The sequence below is a fragment of the Callospermophilus lateralis genome, chromosome 4, assembly GCF_048772815.1.
Source record: "Callospermophilus lateralis isolate mCalLat2 chromosome 4, mCalLat2.hap1, whole genome shotgun sequence".
NCBI lineage: Eukaryota > Metazoa > Chordata > Mammalia > Rodentia > Sciuridae > Callospermophilus > Callospermophilus lateralis.
The window spans coordinates 100,522,520-100,544,651 of NC_135308.1; the positions used below are offsets into that span (position 1 = coordinate 100,522,520).

General features: G+C 34.0%; 1 protein-coding gene across 1 annotated transcript in view; it reads left to right on the top strand.

Moving 5' to 3' along the window:
• The first annotated feature begins 723 nt into the window (after positions 1–723).
• The window catches only part of Redic1 (regulator of DNA class I crossover intermediates 1), a 57,372-nt gene continuing 35,963 nt past the window's right edge, over positions 724–22,132 (top strand). The window contains exons 1-4 of the mRNA XM_076852768.1: positions 724–829; positions 13,924–14,056; positions 14,473–14,521; positions 15,548–15,736. Coding sequence (XP_076708883.1) covers positions 724–829; positions 13,924–14,056; positions 14,473–14,521; positions 15,548–15,736 — 477 coding nt within the window. The remainder of the gene's footprint in view (positions 830–13,923; positions 14,057–14,472; positions 14,522–15,547; positions 15,737–22,132) is intronic.

Here is a 22,132-nt window from a genome sequence, read left to right on the forward strand (position 1 = left end):
TCCTTCCTTCTCATTTCTGCTAACTTTTAATGACACTTAGCTGCAACATACCTTTAAGGCATTTTTATATTTATAGGATAGCATACTTTGTAGAAGAACAGGTTTTTAACCTGTCAGATTTGGTTTTTGTTTTGTTTTGTTTTGTTTTTGTACCAGGGATTGAACCCAGGGGCATTTAACCACTGAACCACATCCTCAGCCCTTTTTTTCCCAATTTTATGTAGAGACAGGGTCTCACTGAGTTGCTTAGGGCCTTGCTAAGTTGCTGAGGCTGGCTTTGAATTCATGATCCTTCAGCCTCAGCCTCCCAAACTGCTGGGATTACAGGCATGTGCCATTGTACCTGGCCAGATGTTTTCATTATACTATGCATATAGATAACTTTTATCTTTTGATACCTGGGAATACTTTTGTTTTAAAAATTCCATTTTAAAATATCATATGTTATAATAAAAACTAATTAAAAAATCCAAAAGAAACTTTATTAAATGCTGTGAAATTTAGAGTTTTTAAGCAAGTTACAAGTTATTATAATTGATTTTAATTCATATGTAAACATATAAGGTGGTGTCACAAAAATATACAAATATCAAGTCAATGATTTAATACCATTAGTGCATTTATGAATTATGGTTCTGCCTTAAATTAACTGGTTGATGCATTAATTTTTAACATTTTAAATTATTTTAGGAATACTTTGAAAGGAACAGGTTAAAATCAAAAATGAAATTACTGGGAGTTTTGTCCCCTGCAAAAAATTCCACTGCCAGTTTAGACCTCCTTAACCTATATATGGTAAATCAGATATCTTGTAAGAAGAAAACACCTGGTAAGTCTTTCCAGTAGCATTTTGTTTAAACCTTAATGTGACCATAATAATTTTTGGCTTTCTAATTAATTTGCAATTTTAGAACTCAAAGCATGTGGCAAATTAATTTAAAACTTAGGTGCTCTTTAAATTAGAATAGTAACAAGATCTTAATGAACATTGTTTAAAATCTTTGTTGCTTAATGCATTTATTTTTATATTTAGGTTGTATATGTGTTATATAACATTAATTTATTAGTGATGGTTTTAATTACTATAGTGAATTTGTTGTAATTATTACATTATTTTTTTCTAGGCAGATAGTTACCAGAGTTTAGCTAGAAAGCAAGGAATAATAAATATGTTTACCATCTTTTACATTTAGAGAATTTGTTTTAAAAGAGTAGCAGGGAAGATTTTTCCCTGAATGACTGGTTTCCTGTCTCAAAAGATTGAATTACTTCTTACACATTCCCGGGATGCTACTTCAAAATAATGTCTGTTTTCTCCTGCTCTTCAATTAAACAAAAAGATAATCAGATTATTTTTCTCTCTCTCAAGGAACAAATATATATCTGGTATTTAATGTTTTAAGTAAGTGTTAAAATGGAAGCTTAAAAATAAGACAATTCAAAGAGGGATATAAATCAATCAGAATAGTAGTATCTCTTAATTTACTTTGTCTCCAATTTTTCTTCCTCCCTCCATGAATGACAACTTGCACAAGTACATTTATTTATACTTTTAAAAGGAATGTTATGTATGAACTTGGGAATAAAACTTCTTACTGTAAATTGAATGTATTTACTTCTATTGCCTGTTTTTTAGGCAAGGAAAAATATTTTCCTTTCTATCACAAGGTTCATGGCTGAGGCCCAGACATGTCATGGATGAGGCCCCAGCCATGTTATGTCTGTCTTATACATGATAGACAAATCACTATCTGTCAAGTTTCACAAATTAATACAGATTAACAAATTAATACAGATATATTTAAAATGTTTTATGTGACAGGACAAGCTTTATAAGAAAATGAAGACCCAAATCAGTCAGTAAATCTGTGTGAGGTTTATGAAGAAGTGGATGGCTGTGGAGATGTATGATTGGATTAAAGAGAAAAGCATGAGCTAATGATATTAACCTAAGAGCAACTTGCTGTTGGTTAAGAGTCTTATCTTTGATCCTGTGTCTTCAGAGAGAAGGATGTTTTGACTGGCGTGCCTCAGTGGTAGAATGCTTTCCTAGCATGTGTGAAGATCTAGATACTATACCCAGCATAATAAAAATATTTTCAAAAAAAATGAAAACTATGATACTTCCCTTAAAGTGTAAGAATGACACCTGTTTTCAATTACTATAATTATGAATACATATTAATTTATATTTTAGTGGGATTCCCTGTGATATTTCCATACACACATATATTGTGCATTTACCATATCCATTTACCCTTCTTCTACACTTCTACCCTGACCCCAGCATCCCAGTCCCCAGTAGTCAGAAGGATACCTCTTTTTAAAAATTTTTTAAATTTGTTCTGTTTAAATATAAATGACAGGAGAATGTATTTTGTTATATTATACATTCATGGAGTATAACTTAGAATCCCATTCTTGTGATTGTATATGATGTGGAGTTACACTGGTTGTGTATTCATATATGAACATAGGAAAGTTATGTCCAGTTAATTCTACTGTCTGTCCTATTCCCATTCCTCCTCCTTTCCTTTCACTCTCCTTTGTTTAATTCAATGAACTTCTGTTATTTCCTTCCTCATCCCCTTATTGTGTGTTAGCAACCACATATCAGAGAGAACATTCTGACTTTGGTTTTTTGGAATTGGCTTAGCATGATATTCTCCAGTTCTATGCACTTCCTGGCAGATACCATAGTTTTATTCTTCTTTATGGCTGAATAATATTTCATGGTATACATATACCAAATTTTCTTTATTCATTCATTGTTTAAGGGCATGTAGATTGGTTCCATAGCTTTGATATTGTAAATTGAGCTGCTGCAAACATTAATGTGGTCGCATCACTGTAGTTTGCTGATTTTTAACTCCCTTTGGTATATATTGAGGAGTGGGATTAGTGGGTCAAATGGTGGTTCTATTCCAAGTTTTCTGAGGAATCCCCATACTCTTTATAGAGTAGTTGCACCAATTTGCAGTCCCGCTAACAATGTACGATTGAATCTTTTCCCCCATATCCTCACCAACATTTATTGTTACTTTTATTCTTGATAATGGCCATTCTGAGTAGAGTGAATTGGAATCTTAGTAGCAATCTCTAATTGCTAGAGATATTGAACATTTTTTTCATAATTTTTGAGCATTTGTATTTCTTTTTCAGTGAAGTGCCTGTGCAGTTGCCTTGCCTATTTATATATTGGGTTGTTTGTTTTCTTGGTGTTAAGTTTTTGAGTTTTTAATATATACCAGAGATACATGCTCTGTATGATATACAGGTGGCAAAGATTTTCTCCCATTCTGTAGGATATCTACAGAATGTTTTTGATTGTTTCTCTGCTTTGAAGAAGGTTTTTAGTTTGATAACATCCTATTTATTGATTCTTGATTTTACTTTTTGCACTTTAGGAGTCTTATTGAGGAAGTTGGTTCCTAAGCTGACATGATGGAAAATTGGGCCTATATTTTCTTCTAGCAGTTGCAGGGTCTCCGGTCTAATGCCCAGGTCCATGATCCACTTTGAGTTTTGGGAAGAGTGAGAGAGAAGGGTTCAATTTCAATCTGCTCTATATGGATATCCAGTTTTCCCAACACCATTTGTTGAAGTGGCTGTCTTTGTCCAGTGTATGTTTATGGCGATATGAGATCACTATATTTATGGGGGTTTGTCTCTATATCTTCTATTCTGTACCATTGGTCTTCATGTTTGGTTTGGTGCCAAACACATGCCATTCATTGTTTGTTACTATAGCTCTGTAGTATAATTTAAGTTCTGGTATTGTGAAGCCTCACTTTTTTGTTGAGGATTACTTTGGCTATTTGGGGCCTCTTATTTTTCCCAATGAATTTCATGACTGCTTTTTCTATTTCTATGCACAACATCATTGGAATTTTAATAGGGATTGTATTAAATCTATATAGCACTTTTGTAAGTATGGCCATTTTGTCAATATTAATTCTGCCTATCCAAGTACATGGGAGATCTTTCCATATTCTAAGGTCTTCTTCAATTTCTTACTTTAGTGTTCTGTAATTTTCATTATAGAGGTCTTTCACCTCTTTTGTCAGCTTGATTCTCCAATTTTTTTGGAGGCAATTTTGAAGGGGTAGTTTTCCTAATTTCTCTTTCAGTTGATTCATCACTGTATATAGGAATGCAATTGATTTATGGGTGTTAATTTTATAACCTGATACTATGCTGAATTCATTTTTGAATCTAGCAGTTTTCTGGTGGAGTTTTTTGGGTCTTTTAAATATAGATTCATGTCATCAGCAAATAGGGATAATTTGATCTCTTCTTTTCCTATTTGTTTCCCTTTAATTTCTTTCTTCTAACTGCTTTGCCTAGAGTTTCAAGGACTATGTTGCCTGGAAGTGGTGAAAGTGTCTTGTTCCAGTTTTTAGAGGGAATGCTTTCAATTTTTCTCCACTGAGAGTGATGTTGCTCTGGGGTTTAGCATATATAGCTTTTAAAATATTGAGGTATGTTTCTACTATCCCTAGTTTTTCTAGTGTTTTGAATAGGAATAGATGCTGAATTTTGTCAGATGCTTTTTCTGCATCTATTGAGAAGATCATGTGATTCTTGTCTTTGTATGTGATGAATTAGGTTTATTGATTTCTGTATGTTGAACCAACCTTGCATCCCTGGGATGAACTCCACTTGATCATGGTGCAGTGTCTTTTTAATATGTTTTTTATGCAATTTGCCATAATTTAATTGAAAATTTTTGTATTTATGTTCATCAGGGATATTGGTCTGAAGCTTTCTTTCCTGATATGTCCTTGTCTGGTTTTGGTATTAGGGTGATACTAGCTGCATAGAATGAGTTTGGAAGGATTCTCTCCATTTCTGTTTCATGAAATCATTTGACATGAATTGGTGTTAATTTTTTGAAGTTCTGGTAGAACATGGCTGAGAATCCATCTGGTCTTGGGCTTTTCTTTCTTAATAGGCTTTTAATGGTGCCTTCAATTTCATTGCTTGAAATTGATCTATTTAAATTTTCTAGGTACTCATGATGCAATTTGGAGATCATATGTCTCTAGACATTTATTGCTGTCTTCAAGATTTTCTATTAAATTATAGAATAAATTTTCAAAATAGGTTCTGATTATCATCTGTATTTTAGTAGTGTCTGTTGTGATATTTCCATTTTCATTGTGAATTTGGGTAATTTGAGTTTTCTCTTTTTATTTATTAGCTTGGCTAAGGGTTCACCAATTTTATTTATTTTTCCAAAGAATCGACTTTTTGTTTCATCCATTTTTTGGATTATTTCTTTTGTTTTCTTCATTGACTTTCACTCTGATTTCATAATTTTCTATCTTCTATTGCTTTTGGTGTTGATTTATTCTTCTTTTTCTAGGGCTTTGAGATGTAATGTTAGGTTAATTATTTGTTGACAAAAAAAACAAAAAAAAACAAAAAAAAATTAAAAAAAATTATTTGTTGACTTTCTATTCTTCTAATAAATGAGCTCAGTTCAATGAACTTTCCTCTTAGCAGTGTCTTCATAGTCTCCCAGAGATTTTTGATATGTTGTGCTGCTATTCTCATTTACCTCTAAGTATTTTTTTATTTCATCCCTGATTTCTTCTGCTATTTATAAGTAATTCAATAGTGTGTTATTTAGTCTTCAGGTGTTAGAGTAGATTCTACTCTTTATTTTATCATTGATTTCTAATTTTATTCTATTATGATCTGATAAAATTCAAGGTACTATGTCTGTTTTTTGTATTTGCAAGAGTTGCTTTGTGGCCTGAGATATTATCTATTTTAGAGAAGGACTCATGGGCTGCTAAGAAGAAAGTGTATTCAGTCCTGATGGATGAAATATTCTACATGTCTGTGAAGTCTAAATTATTATTTATATTTTTTAATTCTATAATTTCTATAGTTTTTGTTTGGAGGATCTATACAATGGTGAGGGAGTTTTGTTAAAGTCACCCAGTATTATTGTGTTCTTCTCTATTTAATTTGTGAACTTGAATTGAGAAAGATTTGTTTGTTGTATGTAGATGCTCCATTGTTTGGGGCATAAATATTTTCAGTTGTTATGTCTTGTTGATGTATAGTTCCCTTAAAAATGTCTTTCTTTGTCCCTTCTGATTAACTTTGGCTTGATGTTCACTTTATCTGATATGAGTATAGAAACCCTTGCTTATTTATGAGATTCATGTGAATAATCAGTTTTTTCAATCCTTTCACCTTCAGTCTATGGGTGTCTTTGCCTATGAGTTGAGTCTCATGGAGACAACATATTGTTGTTGTTGTTGTTTTTTTAGCCAATCTGTTAGTCTGTGTCTTTTGATTCTTGAGTTTAGGCCATTTATAGTCAATGTTATTATTGAGAAATGATTTTTATTTCCTGAAATTTTGATTTATTTCTGTTTTTAAATTTGAATTCGTTTTTCCTTTGATTGATTATCTTCTAGTGTAGTTCCTGCCTTTGCTGGTTTTCACTTTTATTCTTCATTTCTTCTTAATGAAATATTTTATTAGGTATGTTTTGCATTGCAGGCTTTTGTTTATCATTGAAGGTTTTTATTTCATTGTCAATTTTGAAGCATTATTTTTTTGGGTATAGTATTCTTGGTTGACATCCATTTTCTTTTTTTTAATTTATATATGACAGCAGAATGCATTACAATTCTTATTACACATATAGAGCACATTTTTTCATATCTCTGGTTATATAAAAGTATATTCACACCAATTTGTATCTTCATACATGTACTTTGGATAATAATGATCATCACATTCAACCATCATTTTTAACCCCATGCCCCCTCCCTTCCCTTCCCACCCCTCTGCGCTATCTAAAGTTCATCTATTCCTTCCATGCTCCCTCCCCCTATCCCACTATGAATCGCCTCCTTATATCAAAGAAAACATTTGGCATTTGTTTTTGTTTTTTTTTGTAGGCGGGGGGATTGGCTAACTTCACTTAGCATTATCTTCTCTAACTCCATCCATTTACCTGCACATGCCATGATTTTATTCTCTTTTATTGCTGAATAATATTCCATTGTGCATATATGCCACATTTTTTAATCCATTCATCTATTGAAGGGCATCTAGGTTGGCTCCACTGTTTAGCTATTGTGAATTGTGTTACTATAAACATTGATGTGGCTGTGTCCCTGTAGTATGCTGTTTTTCAGTCCTTTGGGTATAGGCTGAGTAGAGGGAATGCTGTATCAAGTGGTGGTTCCATTCCCAATTTTCCAAGAAATCTCTATGCTGCTTTCAATATTGGCTGCTCTAAATTGCTGTGCCACTAGCAGTGTCTGAGTGTACCTTTTTCCCCACATCATCGTCAACACTTATTGTTGTTTTTCTTCATAATAGCTGCCATTCTGACTGGAGTGAGATGATATCTTAGAGTGGTTTTGATTTGCATTTCTCTAATTGCTAGCAATGATGAACTTTTTTTATATGTTTGTTTATTGATTGTATATCATCTTCTGAGAAGTGTCTGATCAGGTCCTTGGCCCTTTATTGATTGAGTTATTTGTTTTTTTGGTGTTTAACTTTTTGAATTCTTTACATACCCTTGAGATTAGTGCTCTGTCTGATATGTGAGGGGTAAAGATTGCTCCCAAGATGTAGGCTGTCTGTTCACCTCACAGATTGTTTCTTTGTCTGAGAAGAAGCTTTTCAGTTTGAGTCCATCCCATTTATTGATTCTTATTTTAATTCTTACACCAAAGGAGTCTTATGAAGGAAATTGGGGTATAATCCCACATGATGGAGATTAGGGCCTACTTTTTCTTCTATTAGACACAGGGTCTCTAATTTTATTCCTAAATCCTTAATCTATTTTGAGTTGAGTTTTGTGCATGGTGAGAGATAGGGGTTTAATTTCATTTTCTTTCATATGGATTTCTAGTTTCACAGCACCATTTGTTGAAGAGGCTATTTTTCTCCAATGCATGTTCTTGGCACCTTTGTCTAACATAATTGTCGTTTTGTGGGTTAGTCTATTCTGTTCTCTATTCTGTACCATTGGTCTACCAGTCTGTTTTGGTGCCAAAACCATGTTTCACCTTCAGTCTGTGGGTGTCTTTTCCTATGAAATGAGTCTCTTAGAGGCAACATATTGTTGGGTCTTTTTTTTCTTTTCTTTTCTTTTTTTTTTTTTTTTTGGATCCAAACTGCAAGTCTATGGTGTTTTGATTGGTGAATTCAGGCCATTAACATTCAGGGTTATTATTATTGAGACATGATTTGTATTCCCAGCCATTTTTGTTTATTTTTGGTATTTAACATGACTTGGGGTTTCCTCTGATTAGATTTTCCTTTAGTGTAAACCCTCCCTCTGCTGATTTACATCATTGTTTTTCATTTCCTCTTCCTGAAATATTTTGCTGAGGATGTTCTATAGTGCAGGCTTTCTAGTTGTAAATTCTTTTAACTCATGTTTATCATGGAAGGCTTTTATTTCATCATCAAATCTAAAACTTCTAGTTGTAAATTCTTTTAACTCATGTTTATCATGGAAGGCTTTTATTTCATCATCAAATCTAAAACTTAGGCTTTTATTTCATCATCAAATCTTGATTGGCATCCATTTTCTTTCAGAGCTTGGTATATGTTGTTCCACGATCTCCTGGCTTTGAGGGTCTGGATTGAAAAATCTGCTGAGGTACGAATTGGTCTCCCCCTACATGTGATCTTATTTCTCTCTCTTGTGGCTTTTCAAGATTCTATCCTTATTCTGTATGCTAGGCACTTTCATTATAATGTGCCTTGGTGTAGATCTATTGTAATTTTATACATTTGGTGTCCTGTAAGCCTCTTGTATATAGTTTTCCAATTTGTTCTTCATATTGGGAAATTTTCTAATATTATCTCATTGAAGAGATTGTGCATTCCTTTGGTTTGAAACTCTGTGCCTTCCCCTATCCCAATAACTCTTAGATTTGGTCTTTTGATGCTGTACTATAATTCTTGGATGTTCTGTTCATGGTTTCTGACTTTCTTCACTGTGTGGTGAACTTTATTTTCCAGATTGTATATTTTGTCTTCATTAATTGATGTTCTTTCTTCCAAATGATCTAGTCTGTTGGTTATGCTTTCTATTGAGTTTTTTATTTGATTTATTGTATCCTTCATTTCAAGGATTTCTGACTGTGTTTTTTTTTTTTTTGATGTAAAGTGAAATATTTATTAAATATCCATTTAGGTTCTAGAAAATCTTCATTGTAGTAAACTTAAGTTAACAGACATAAACTTTTTTTTTTCTTTTTTTTTTCCTTTTTTTTTATTGGTTATTCAAAACATTACAAAGATTGCAGAATCACATTGGTTACACATCCACATTTTTACATAATACCATAATAGTAACTGTTGTATTCTGCTACCTTTCCTATCCTCTACTATCCCCCCTCCTCTCCCCTCCCATCTTCTCTCTCTATCCCATCTACTGTAATTCATTTCTCTCCTTATTTTTTTCCCATTCCCCTCACAAACTCTTATATGTAATTTTGTATAACAATGAGGGTCTCCTTCCATTTCTATGCAATTTCCCTTTTCTCTCCCTTTCCCTCCCTGTGTTTTTTTTTCAGAGTCTTTATCTCACTCTTGAAGTCATTGTTTGCTACCTGTGTTTGCTCTCTTGTCTCTTTGTTGGAGGGATCAATGTTTTGCCTGTATTTGTTTATTTAGATAATTCTTTAATTCACAGATCATTTTAATTATGAACCTTTGGAACTCCTACTCTGACATTTCATCAACTTTGCTGTCCATGGGTTCTGTTATTATAGTGTTCTGGTTTGTTTGGGGTACTTTCCTCCCTTATTTTTTCATATTGTCTATGTGCCTTCATTTCTTGCAGTGTGGATCTGAGATATTATATAATTTTCTTCCCTATATTTTCATAGTACCCATGCAGATAGTTTGTACTTGACCTTGATGTTGGGCTTCCAGACCCTGTTGGTGTCCCTCACTGTTTGCTACTGTATCTAAAGTTGGTGCCAGCAATAGCAGAGGTAAGTCGAAATAATAGTTAAGGTTCCCCAAGATGGATGTAACATCTTACAGAGATGGGACTGAAAGTGTGGGCCACACACTTTCTTTGGGATGCCTGCTGTGAGATGCAGCTGCTTGTAGGCCCTGTCTGTTGTCAAAAAGTTAGGGGCTACTGTGTTGGTAAGGCTGTGGCAATGACTGCTGTGTCCCAAGGTGGAAGTGGGTTAGGCTTAGGCTCCCAGTTGGTGTGTTGGGGGGTAAATTCAGACCTACCCTGGACCTTGGTCCTACTTAAGTCAGTGTGGACAGATCTGGGCTGGCCTAGACTCCTGCGGTAGTGTGCTGCTTGGAAGAGGCAGTCCCGTGCTAGAGGCTGGGCTTTGGCGGGTGCCTGCTGGTGGAGGAGTGGACTCGGGCCTACTGTGAGCCTGTGTCCCGCACAGGCCAGTGTGGATGGATTTGGGCTGCCAGGCTTGACCTCCCTCGGTAGTTTGCTGGTCGGAAGGGGCGGTCCTGTGCCAGAGGCTAAGCTCTGGTGGGTGTCTGCCCCATCAGTGGAGTGGCAGATCAGGTCATCCATTTTCTTTTAGAGCTTGGTATTAGTTATTCCAAACCTTTATAGCTTTGAGAAATCATTGCAGATCCAGACAGGTTTCCCTCTAAATGTAGTCTGTCCCTTTTCTCTGGCAGCCTTTAAAATTCTATTCTTAATCTGTATGTTAGGCATTTTCATAACAATGTGCTTTGATGTGGCTCTGTTATCTCTTCATTAAAGTGATCCTTCACTTTCTGTATTTTCTCTCTGGTACCATCCTTACATTGTTTTTTGACCTCACTGATCAGTTTAACAATGAACTCCTTTGACTTTCTTCCACTGTGGTGTCCATGGATTGTTATTGAAGTATCTTGGTTTGTTTGGGCCTCTTGGTCCCTTGCTTTTTTTATGTTGTTTGTGTGTCTGCCCATGTAACACTATGGATTTGAGATAGTAGAGTTTTTACCTGTTGACTTATAATGTCCCTGAAGATTTCTAGTACTTCATCTTCAGGGGGAGTCTGATAATAACAACCATCAATGCAAACAATGCACATCATTAAACCAAATAATTCCTCCTATGGGATCTACAATGTAAATTTACATAAAAATCAGAAATTATATGATCAGTTGTTGCCCATAGGAAAAATAGTAAATTTACAAAGGATTTACAATTCTAAGTCATAAACAGTGATAGAACTGGAGTGATGTAGGAAGTTATGATTATGAGGGAGGAGGAGAGAAAATAGAAGTAAAAAAATTAAAGGAAGATTGAAATAGAGACTGATAGAGATTGGCTGTTAGCAGTAGGCAGGAGAGAGAGAGAGAATCAAGAGAAGTAGATAAGTGAGGAAAAATGTATAAAATAAACATTTTACAAAAAGTAGAAGAATGCCAGAACATAACTGAGTTATATTGCATAAATGTGCTAGTCCTCAAAATGCTGATCCATGAAAAATAATTTCCTTGAAAAATGCTTGAAAGGTGAAGGAAGAAATAGATATGAATATGTGTAAGCATCCATGATCCAATCAGGTAAGTTGAACAGTTTAGATAAAGAAAAAAGAAAAAAAAAGTAAGATTTAAAAAGTCTTAATTTAAAGAATCATTTCTGTTGGAGTTCAAATGATTTTCAGCTTTCCTTCCCAGTGTGTTCTGTGGGGTTACTGGAGTGTAATGGGAAATCCTGTTGGAGGAGCTCCTGGAGGTGGGGTTTAGGCTCCAGGTTCTTCACTGAATGGCAGTTGGTCTGAAGATTTTAAATCTATATATCTTCTAAGGTCAGCAGTTGCTGGTCAATGCTGAAATACTGCCCTCCAGGAATCTCCCCTGGGCTCCACTAGCATAGTGGAGGAGCCAATCCTATGTCCCCACAATCACTCATGTGTTTTTTGGTCTTTCAGGTTTAGTCTCCAAAACAAATAAATCTTGCCCTTCAAAATTCCCAGTTGGACACCTCTTCCTAGTGATTTTTCAAGCAGTCAGTCTGGAGGGGGTGGGTAGGGAGCCAGGTGGGTTTCCCCTGACAGGTATTACCCTATGTAAACCCTTCTCATGTTTATTTTCTCCTGGTAACTTAGGGACACTCTGTGCCCTGGGGTGTCGGTGTGCTGGGCCTGTCTTTCTGGCCAAACTTGGGTTAGTCAGTAAATGGCTCTCCTAGCTGCCCATCCCACACCACAGTAGCAAAATGTTTTCTTCCTTTGTCCTCTCACACTGCTAGGAGAATGGGGCTTTTTTCCTTGCATGAGGATATTGTGCAGTGCACCTCTCTGTTCAGTCAGGCAGTGTCTTTGATCCCTAATCTCTTGGTACCCAGACATGCTGAGTTGTTTTTTTTTAATTGACTTATCCCTCTACATTTTTCAAGGGGGATCTTTCCAGCAGTCCCTGCCAGTGATACACAGTGCTGGGAATTTTTCTTTATTTTATTCACCTCCTGAGTCCTGATCTGCTTTAAATGTCCAGAATTAATTCCCAGTAAAGCTCCTCTGTTTTTCTCTACCCATCTTGCTGAGAAGTCACTTGTCTTTTCACACCATGGAGCCACCAAGAAAGTGACCTTCTTTATTCTACCATTTTGGTACCTTAGGAGGGTACCTCTTAAATGAGATTTTTATGACCCTGTTTGGGGAAAGGTCAGAAAAATCCTAAGTTGTGAGGCCTGCTTTAGGGACAAAAGAGGAAGCTGATAGTGATCTTCCTACTTCTGCAGTTTTCGAATGATAAGGTTCCATGGGATAATATATGCTAAGCCCCATCACTTTCTCCCTGACAATTATTCATTAAACATATATTTGTTAAATTTCTTATCACTTAATACTATATTTGGGCAAAATAGAAAACAAGACTTTATTAGTCATAATTCATGGGTGCTAATGATGAATTTAAAAAGAACTATATTTATACATTTAAGTAAAAAGAAGAGTGATGATGCAAAGGGTCTCAGACTGCCTGAATCAAGGATTTACATACTAATAGGATTCCTTTTTTCTTAAGGTATTATTTTTATTCTCTTGGATAGTCATCATCGTTAAGGCTCAACACCTGGCCTTAAGAAACTAATAATTCTCACCTCTCCTAGGTTTGCCACCCAGAAAGACTGAAAGTTCTTTCTCTCATTTTACATTTTTATGGAAGAGTGTTGCCTTTTGCTACTGGTGCTGTATCCTAGCAGTGGAACACACTTAAACCCCAATGTATAGGATTCCATTATTGGTTCATCCTTGCAGAAATGCCTGCCCCCAAACCAATTATTTTGCACAGAGAAGGATAGTTTCCATTGGAACTAGGTAGTTGCGGGTGGGTATAAAAAACATTTCTCAATAGAGTAGGTTAGGATGGAGTTTGTGGCTCAGTGATAGAATGCTGACCTAACCTGTGTGAGGCACTGTGTTCAATCCCCAGTACCACATAAGAAAACTTTTAAAAAAAGAAGGTTTTGTATCCATATACAACTAAAAATATTTAAAGAGTAGGTTAAAGTACTGCACAGAAAAAACAGCATGTCTACTGTAATGAGAGATAAGGCTACTTCCTATATGTAGTCTAAATCTAGTGCAGGAGTCAATCAAGTACAATAAAGTATGCAAAGTGATAGAGAAAATATTTAGTGTTATAGTAATATATAATAATACATAGTTGGGTGATGAAGCAAGCCTTGGAAGTAGAAAAAAGTAGAACTAAATTAACATGGCCTCTTTCTTGATGTATATATAAAATGAGGAAGAAAAAGATGCTTTTAATTATATGTGATTGTTGTTAATATTGTAATGACTTTTTCTAGCATGTATAGAATGTGTTTTTAGTAAAATTTCTAAGATGAACATTTATTTAATTAACATGATGTATCAAGTAGTGCTTTGAAATATTTTGTTTTTATTTTTAAACTAAAATCTAATATTTTCATTATAGAAACTGTAAAAAAACCATTCCATGTGAATATGAATAGCAACATAAAAATGCTTCCAAAGAAACGTGAATTAGAACTTCCAATGTCACCTCATTGTACACCTTCTAAACTCTGCCTTGATGATGTAGAAAACAAGTGAGTTTCAGCTGGTATTTACATTATTAGATGTTTAAACTGGTTATTATCAACAGTTTTATTCTTTAGAAAATTATGTGGTACTTACCTTCAAGTTGTTTTTGTTTATCTAATTATAGATATTATAAAAATGTTAGAACCTTTATCAAATGGCTGAGTCATTTTGTACACATACTTTGATTTTCCTTATCATAAAAATGTCACTGTCATGTGTAACTAATTAAAACAAATTTAAAAAGTCTATTTCTAATATTAATATAATTTTTTATAAAACTCAGCCATATTATGACCCCAAAATGATTTATTAAAATTCTGTATGTTTTTATATGCTTGTGTAGAACACTAAGAGTTTTAAATATATAAGAAGTAATTTTTATTGTTGTTTAAATTTTAACCTTGAATTTTTCTTTTATTAGTATACACTATCAAAAACTAAGTAACAAGGAAGAGCTTGGCCAAGTTCAGGTGAGATATTTTTTGTAAAATTTTTAAGTTGTTTTAACAATTGTGATATGTCACTGAATAATTTTAAATTTTGAATATTGGGGAAAATTAGTTATCCTTTTACAAAATGTTAGACTTTTAAAATATTCTTTTAAAAGCTTTTCAGAGTAGGAAAATAAAACCTTAGTATATTTTAATTGATTCCTTATGAGAATCCCTTTGTAATATCAACAATGTAACCAGGCCTATGTGTGAATAATATTTGATTGTGCTTGTTCTTATCATATGATTATTGAGCAGTTCATCTCTTCAAACATATGACAAGATTATTTTATACCAAGTTGTGATGTTTAATATTCACTTTAATCCCAAGATACTTTTTCTTTCAAAGTATAACAAACTAGATTTTAGCAAATAAAATTTTAATCAATAGAAGTACATATATTGTTATTAAATCTTGAAATTTTGTTTAATGTCCAGTGCCTTCTTATTAATTTTTTAGACCTTTATTTTATTCATTTATTTTTATTTTATTTTATTTTATTTTTTCATCTTTCATACATTTGATTCAAGTGAGTTATGCATTTCCATTTTTACCCCAAATACAAATTGCTTCTTTCCTTTCTTTGAATTGTCAGAGTTAAACCAGACCAGAAAGACAATAGCAATGATACTAAAAGCAAAACAAAACAAAATAACCTCCAAAAAAAAAAAAAAAAAAAAAAAAAAAAACCTTTGTAAATCTTGTCATCTACTTTGTGGTTTGATGGAACTCAGATTTTCTTTCATTAGAGGATAGAATATGGGAATGAAGCTTGTGTTTGGAGGGCAATATGGGTGGGAAAAGCAAATGGAAAGGAGTTCCTAAGTAACATCTTAGTTAATAATTTCTCTCATATTAATAAATCCTGTCAATTAATGATGGCTTGGCTTGTCTTTCCTTAGGACGTTTTCCCTTGCAACCTATGCCCTTTTCACTTATTTTGGTTGTACTATTTTGACTTAGGTAATATGTATTTAAATTATTTTATATTTTTTTTCTCATAGTTACCTCAAGTGAAGAACTCATACAGTATGTTTGAACCTCAGTTCAGCAGAATAGAAAAGTGCAATTTTACTCCACCATCTTTTTCAGCAGAATTACCTTCTCACAGACATATTCCAAAACAAAATTTAATTCCCAGAATAGCATCTAGTCCTCAGAAACTTGTATATGAAAAAAAGCAAGATGGGCAGGTAACTTTGAATTTTATTTTTATCATATACTTCTTCTGTTTTTTTAATCATATACTTCTTCTGTTTTTTATAGATTTTAAAAGTGTAGACTGCAAATTTGTACAGATTAGAATTATACCAAATTGTACCAAATTAGAAGATAATTAAGGATGATTCATTCCTCTTAGATCAAAAGCTTAATTTTCTGTGCTCTAGAAAATTATGAATAGAAAACCAAGGAATGTTCTTCACTACCTTAGAAATTATCATTCATTTTAGAAAATTATTGATAGCAAAGTTGAAAATAGTTCAGTCTGTTTTATAGCAGTTTATGTTATGATCAATGTAAGTCAATAGTTTATAGATGTCATGGCAACTCAGTTTACATGATATCGAAGGCATCCTGTGATGACATAGTCTCAGTGATGACATAGTAGTTAGTGTCTTAAAGTATGAGTTCTGGTGGCTTGATTGGTTTTATGATTTTTTTTTTGAAGGTGCTGAATCCCAATCTTTACTTGTGAAGTTAATCATATATACTTTTCATTTGGCAGGCTCACAGTACTTTGTGGTTACAAAACAAGAATCATTATTCAAAGAAACAAAATACCACATAGCTACAATTAGATAAGAAGAATGTATCTTGGCTTATGCATAAGCAAGCATTTTTACTTTCAGTTTGCATTTTGCTTTGAGCTGTTTCTGCTTAGTTAGCTTTTAATAATAGTTATAAATGTCCCAGACTATTGGCCTATACCTTGACTATTCTTTCTTTTTTTTAAAATTTTTATTGTTGGTTGTTCAAAACATTACATAGTTCTTGACATATCATATTTCACACATTTGATTCAAGTGGGTTATGAACTCCCATTTTTACCCTGTATACAGATTGCAGAATCACATTGGTTACACATCCACTGTTTTACATATTGCCATACTAGTGTCTGTTGTATTCTGCTGCCTTTCCTATCCTCTACTATCCCCCCTCCCCTCCCCTCCCCTCCCATCTTCTCTCTCTACCCCATCTACTATAATTCATTTCTCCCCCTTGTTTTTTCCCTTTCCCCTCACTTCCTCTTGTACGTAATTTTGTATAACAATGAGTGTCTCCTTCCATTTCCATGCAGTTATCCTTCTCTCTCTCTTTCCCTCCCACCTCTCGTCCCTGTTTAATGTTAATCTTCTTCTCAAGCTCTTCCTCCCTACTCTATTCTTAGTTGCTCTCCTTATATCAAAGAAGACATTTGGCATTTGTTTTTTAGGGATTGGCTACCTTCATTAGGCATAATCTGCTCTAATGCCATCCATTTCCCTGCAAATTCCATGATTTTGTTATTTTTTAATGCAGAGTAATACTCCATTATGTATAAATGCCACATTTTTAAAATTGATTCATCTATTGAAGGGCAACTAGGTTGGTTCCACAGTCTAGCTATTGTGAATTGTGCTCTATGAACATCGATGTAGCAGTGTTCCTGTAGTATGCTCTTTTTAGCTCTTTAGGGACTAGACCAAGAAGGGGAATAGCTGGGTCAAATGGTGGTTCCATTCCCAGTTTTCCAAGAAATCTCCATACTGCTTTCCAAATTGGCCGCACCAATTTGCAGTCCCACCAGCAATGTACAAGTCTACCCTTTTCCCCACATCCTTGCCAGCACTTGTTGTTGTTTGACTTTATAATGGCTGCCAATCCTACTGGAGTGAGATGGTATCTTAGGGTGGTTTTGATTTGCATTTCTCTGACTGCTAGAGATGGTGAGCATTTTTTCATGTACTTATTGATTGATTATATGTCCTCCTCTGAGAAGTGTCTGTTCAGGTCCTTGGCCCATTTGTTGATTGGGTTATTTGTTTTCTTCTTGTTTAATTTTTTGAGTTCTTTGAATACTCTGGATATTAGGGCTCTATCTGAAGTGTGAGGAGTAAAAATTTGTTCCCAAGATGTAGGCTCCTTATTTACTTCTCTTATTGTTTCTTTTGCTGAGAAAAAACTATTTAGTTTGAGTAAGTCCCATTTGTTGATTCTAGTTATTAACTCTTGTGCTATGGGTGTCCTATTAAGGAATTTGGAGCCCAACCCCACAATATGTAGATCGTAGCCAACTTTTTCTTCTATCAGATGCAGTGTCTATGATTTGATATCAAGCTCCTTGATCCATTTTGAGTTAACTTTTGTGCATGGCGAGAGAAAGGGATTCAGTTTCATTTTGTTGCATATGGATTTCCAGTTTTCCCAGCACCATTTGTTGAAGATGCTATCCTTCCTCCATTGCATGCTTTTAGTCCCTTTATCAAATATAAGATAGTTGTAGTTTTGTGGATTGGTCTCTGTGTCCTCTATTCTGTACCATTGGTCTACCCGCCTGTTTTGGTACCAATACCATGCTTTTTTTGTTACTATTGCTCTGTAGTATAGTTTGAAATCTGGTATCGCTATACCACCTGATTCACACTTCCTGCTTAGCATTGTTTTTGCTATTCTGGGTCTTTTATTTTTCCATATGAATTTCATGATTGCTTTCTCTATTTCTACAAGAAATGCTGTTAGGATTTTGATTGGCATTGCATTAAACCTATAGAGAACTTTTGGCAATATCGCCATTTTGATGATGTTAGTTCTGCCTATCCGTGAACAGGGTATATTTTTCCATCTTCTAAGATCTTCTTCTATTTCTCTCTTTAGGGTTCTGTAGTTTTCATTGTATAATTCTTTCACCTCTTTTGTTAGGTTGATTCCCAAGTTTTTTTTTTTTTTTGAGGATATTGTGAATGGAGTGGTTGTCCTCATTTCCATTTCAGAAGATTTGTGGCTGATATACAGGAATGCCTTTGATTTATGCGTGTTGATTTTATATCCTGCCACTTTGCTGAATTCATTTATTAGCTCTAGTAGTTTTTTTTGTAGACCCTTTTGGGTCTTCTAGGTATAGAATAATGTCAACTGCAAATAGTGATAATTTGAGTTCTTCTTTTCCTATTTTTATGCCTTTAATTTCTTTCGTCTAATTGCTCTGGCCAGTGTTTCGAGAACTATGTTGAACAGAAGTGGTGAGAGAGGGCATCCCTGTCTTGTTCCAGATTTTAGAGGGAATGCCTTCAATTTTTCTCCGTTCAGAATGGTGCTAGCCTGAGGCTTAGCATAGATTGCTTTTACAATATTGAGGTATGTTCCTGTTATCCCTAATTTTTCCAGAGTTTTGAACATAAAGGGATGCTATACTTTGTTAAATGCTTTTTCTGCATCTATCGAGATGATCATATGGTTCTTATCTTTAAGTCTATTGATGTGGTGAATAACATTTATTGATTTCCTTATATTGAACCATCCTTGCATCCCAGGGATGAATCCTACTTGATCATGATGCACGATCTTTTTGATATGTTTCTGTATCCGATTTGCCAGAATTTTATTGAGGATTTTTTCATCTAGGTTCATTAGAGATATTGGTCTGTAGTTTTCTTTCTTTGAAGTGTCTTTGTCTGGTTTAGGAATCAGGGTGATGTTGGCCTCGTAGAATGAATTTGGAAGTTCTCCCTCTTTTTCTATTTCCTGAAATAGCTTGAAAAGGATTGGTATTAGTTCTTCTTTAATGGTTTTGTAAAACTCTGCTGTATACCCATCCTGGGCTTTTCTAAGTTGGTAGTCCTGGGCTTTTCTTAGTTGGTAGTCTTTTGATGGCTTCTTCTATTTCCTCAATTGATATTGGTCTGTTTAGGTTGTCTATATCCTCCTGACTCAATCTGGACAGATCATATGACTTAAGAAATTTATCGATGCCTTCACTATCTTCTATTTTATTGGAGTATAAGGATTCAAAATAATTTCTAATTATCTTCTGTATTTCTGAAGTGTCTGTTGTGATATTGCCTTTTTCATCCCGTATGCTAGTAATTTGAGTTCTCTCTCTTCTTCTCTTTGTTAGCATGGCTAAGGGTCTGTTGATCTTATTTAATTTTTCAAAGAACCAACTTTTAGTTTTGTCAATTTTTTCAATTGTTTCTTTTGTTTTGATTTCATTGATTTCAGCTCTGATTTTAATTATTTCTTGCCTTCTACTACTTTTGCTGTTGTTTTGCTCTTCTTTTTCTAGGATTTTGAGATGAAGTATTAGATCATTTATTTGTTGGTTTTTTCTTTTTTTAAGGAATGAACTCCAAGCAATGAATTTTCCTCTTGGAACTGCTTTCAATGTGTCCCTTAGATTCCGATATGTTTGTGTCTGTGTTTTCATTTATCTCTAAGAATTTTTAAATTTCCTCCTTGATGTCTTCTATAACCCATTGATCATTCAGTAACTTATTGTTCATTCTCCAAGTGATTCATGATTTTTCCTTCCTTCTTTTATCGTTGATTTTTAGTTTCATTCCATTATGATCAGATAAGATGCATGGTATTATCTCTACTCCTTTATATTGTCTAAAAGTTGCCCTGTGACATAATATATGATCTATTCTTGAGAAGGATCCATGTGCTGCTGAGAAAAAAGTGTAACTGCTTGATGTTGGGTGGTATATTCTATATATGTCAATTAAGTCTAGGTTATTAATTGTATTATTGAGTTCTATAGTTTCTTTATTCAACTTTTGTTTGGAAGATCTGTCCAGTGGTGAGAGAGGTGTGTTGAAGTCTCCCATAATTTTTGTATGGTGGTCTATTAGACTCTTGAACTTGAGAAGAGTTTGTTTGATGAACATAGCTTCACCATTGTTTGGGGGCATATATATTTATGATTGTAATGTCTTGTTGTTGTATGGGTCCCTTGAGCAGTATGTAGTGTACCTCTTTATCCCTTTTGATTAACTTTGGCTTGAAATCTATTTTATTTGATATGAGTATGGACACTCCTGCTTGTTTCTGAGGTCCATATGAGTGATATAATTTTTCCCCACCTTTCTCCTTCAGCCTATGTATGTGTTTTCCTATCAAATACATCTCCTGTAGGCAGCATATTGTTGGATCTTTTTTTTTTATCCATTCTACTAACCTGTGTCTCTTAATTGGTGCGTTTAAGCCATTAACATTTAGGGTTATTATTGAGATATGGATTGTTCTTCCAGCCATATTTGTTTATTTATGTTACTTAACATGGTTTGTTTTTCCTCTTTGATTATTTTTTCCCTTTACTGTACTACCTCCTGCTGTTGGTTATCATTGTTATTTTCCATTTCCTCTTCCTGTAATGTTTTGCCGAGGATGTTTTGAAGAGATGGTTTTCTAGCTGCAAATTCTCTTAACGTTTGTTAAAGCGCAGGCGCAGCTGGGCCCCTCCTCCAATTGGGGTGATCTGTCTACCATGCTGGTGGGCCACTGGGCCCGTTCTCTAGGTAGTGCAGTCTGCCTACCATCTGGTTTTATGATTTAAAGATGACATCTGTTTATGACTACTTCAATTAATGTACAAATTTATTCTTTTTTTTTTTTTTTTGTGGTGGTGGTACTGGGAACCTAGATGCACTCTACTACTGATCTATATCCCCAGCCCTCTTTGCTTTTTATTTTGAAAAGGGCCCTCACTAAGTTTCTGAGGCTGGCTTCAAACTTGTAATCCTCCTCTGTGTCTCCTGAGTTTTTGGAATTACAGGCATATGCCCTCTCACCTAGCTACATATATAGAAATATGTGGCAATGTTGCAGAGCAGATACTACAATGCTTAATCACAGTTTTCTACAGTTAAAATATAAAAAAATTCAAATTCTAATATATGTTTTTCATAGAACATATAAGGGAATGATTTACTAAATATATATAGAGTCAAAAATTTAAATTATTGAAGTTACTATACTAATGTACAATGGTAATAAAGAAAATGGCTATATAAGCATTATATTTTATTAACAGGGATATTAATTTTAGATTTCTCCCAACTTTTAGCTTGCAGTGGTTTATACCATATTCATATGTACATTATCTACAAGTAAATTTATAATAAATTTATGATTTATAAGTTCATAAATCATTTTAGTTAAATACTATATTATAGTTAAATATAACATAATATAGTTAATTATGATGATTTTTAAGTGTTTATTAAAGGATGTTTTGCTGTTTCTTGAAGAGAAATGAAAAAAATTAAAGAACCTAATAATTTTTGAATGATGCAATGAAGGATATTCAACAACCCATTTGTTTTGTATTTTTAAAATTTTATTTGATGGGTTCTTTTTAGTTATACATATTGGTAGAATCCATTTTGATATAATTATATCAGCATGGAATATGTCTTACTCCAATTAGGACCCAAGTATCTCTCATTTACTTTCCCTTTCCCCACCCCTCCTCCCTTTCCTTTATTGAGCTTTCTGCTATTTTCCCATGATTATGCTTATTTTTTAAATTAATTAATTGTGGATGTACATGATGGTGACACTCACTGTGGCGTATTCATATATGTATATAAGAAAACAACATCAGATTC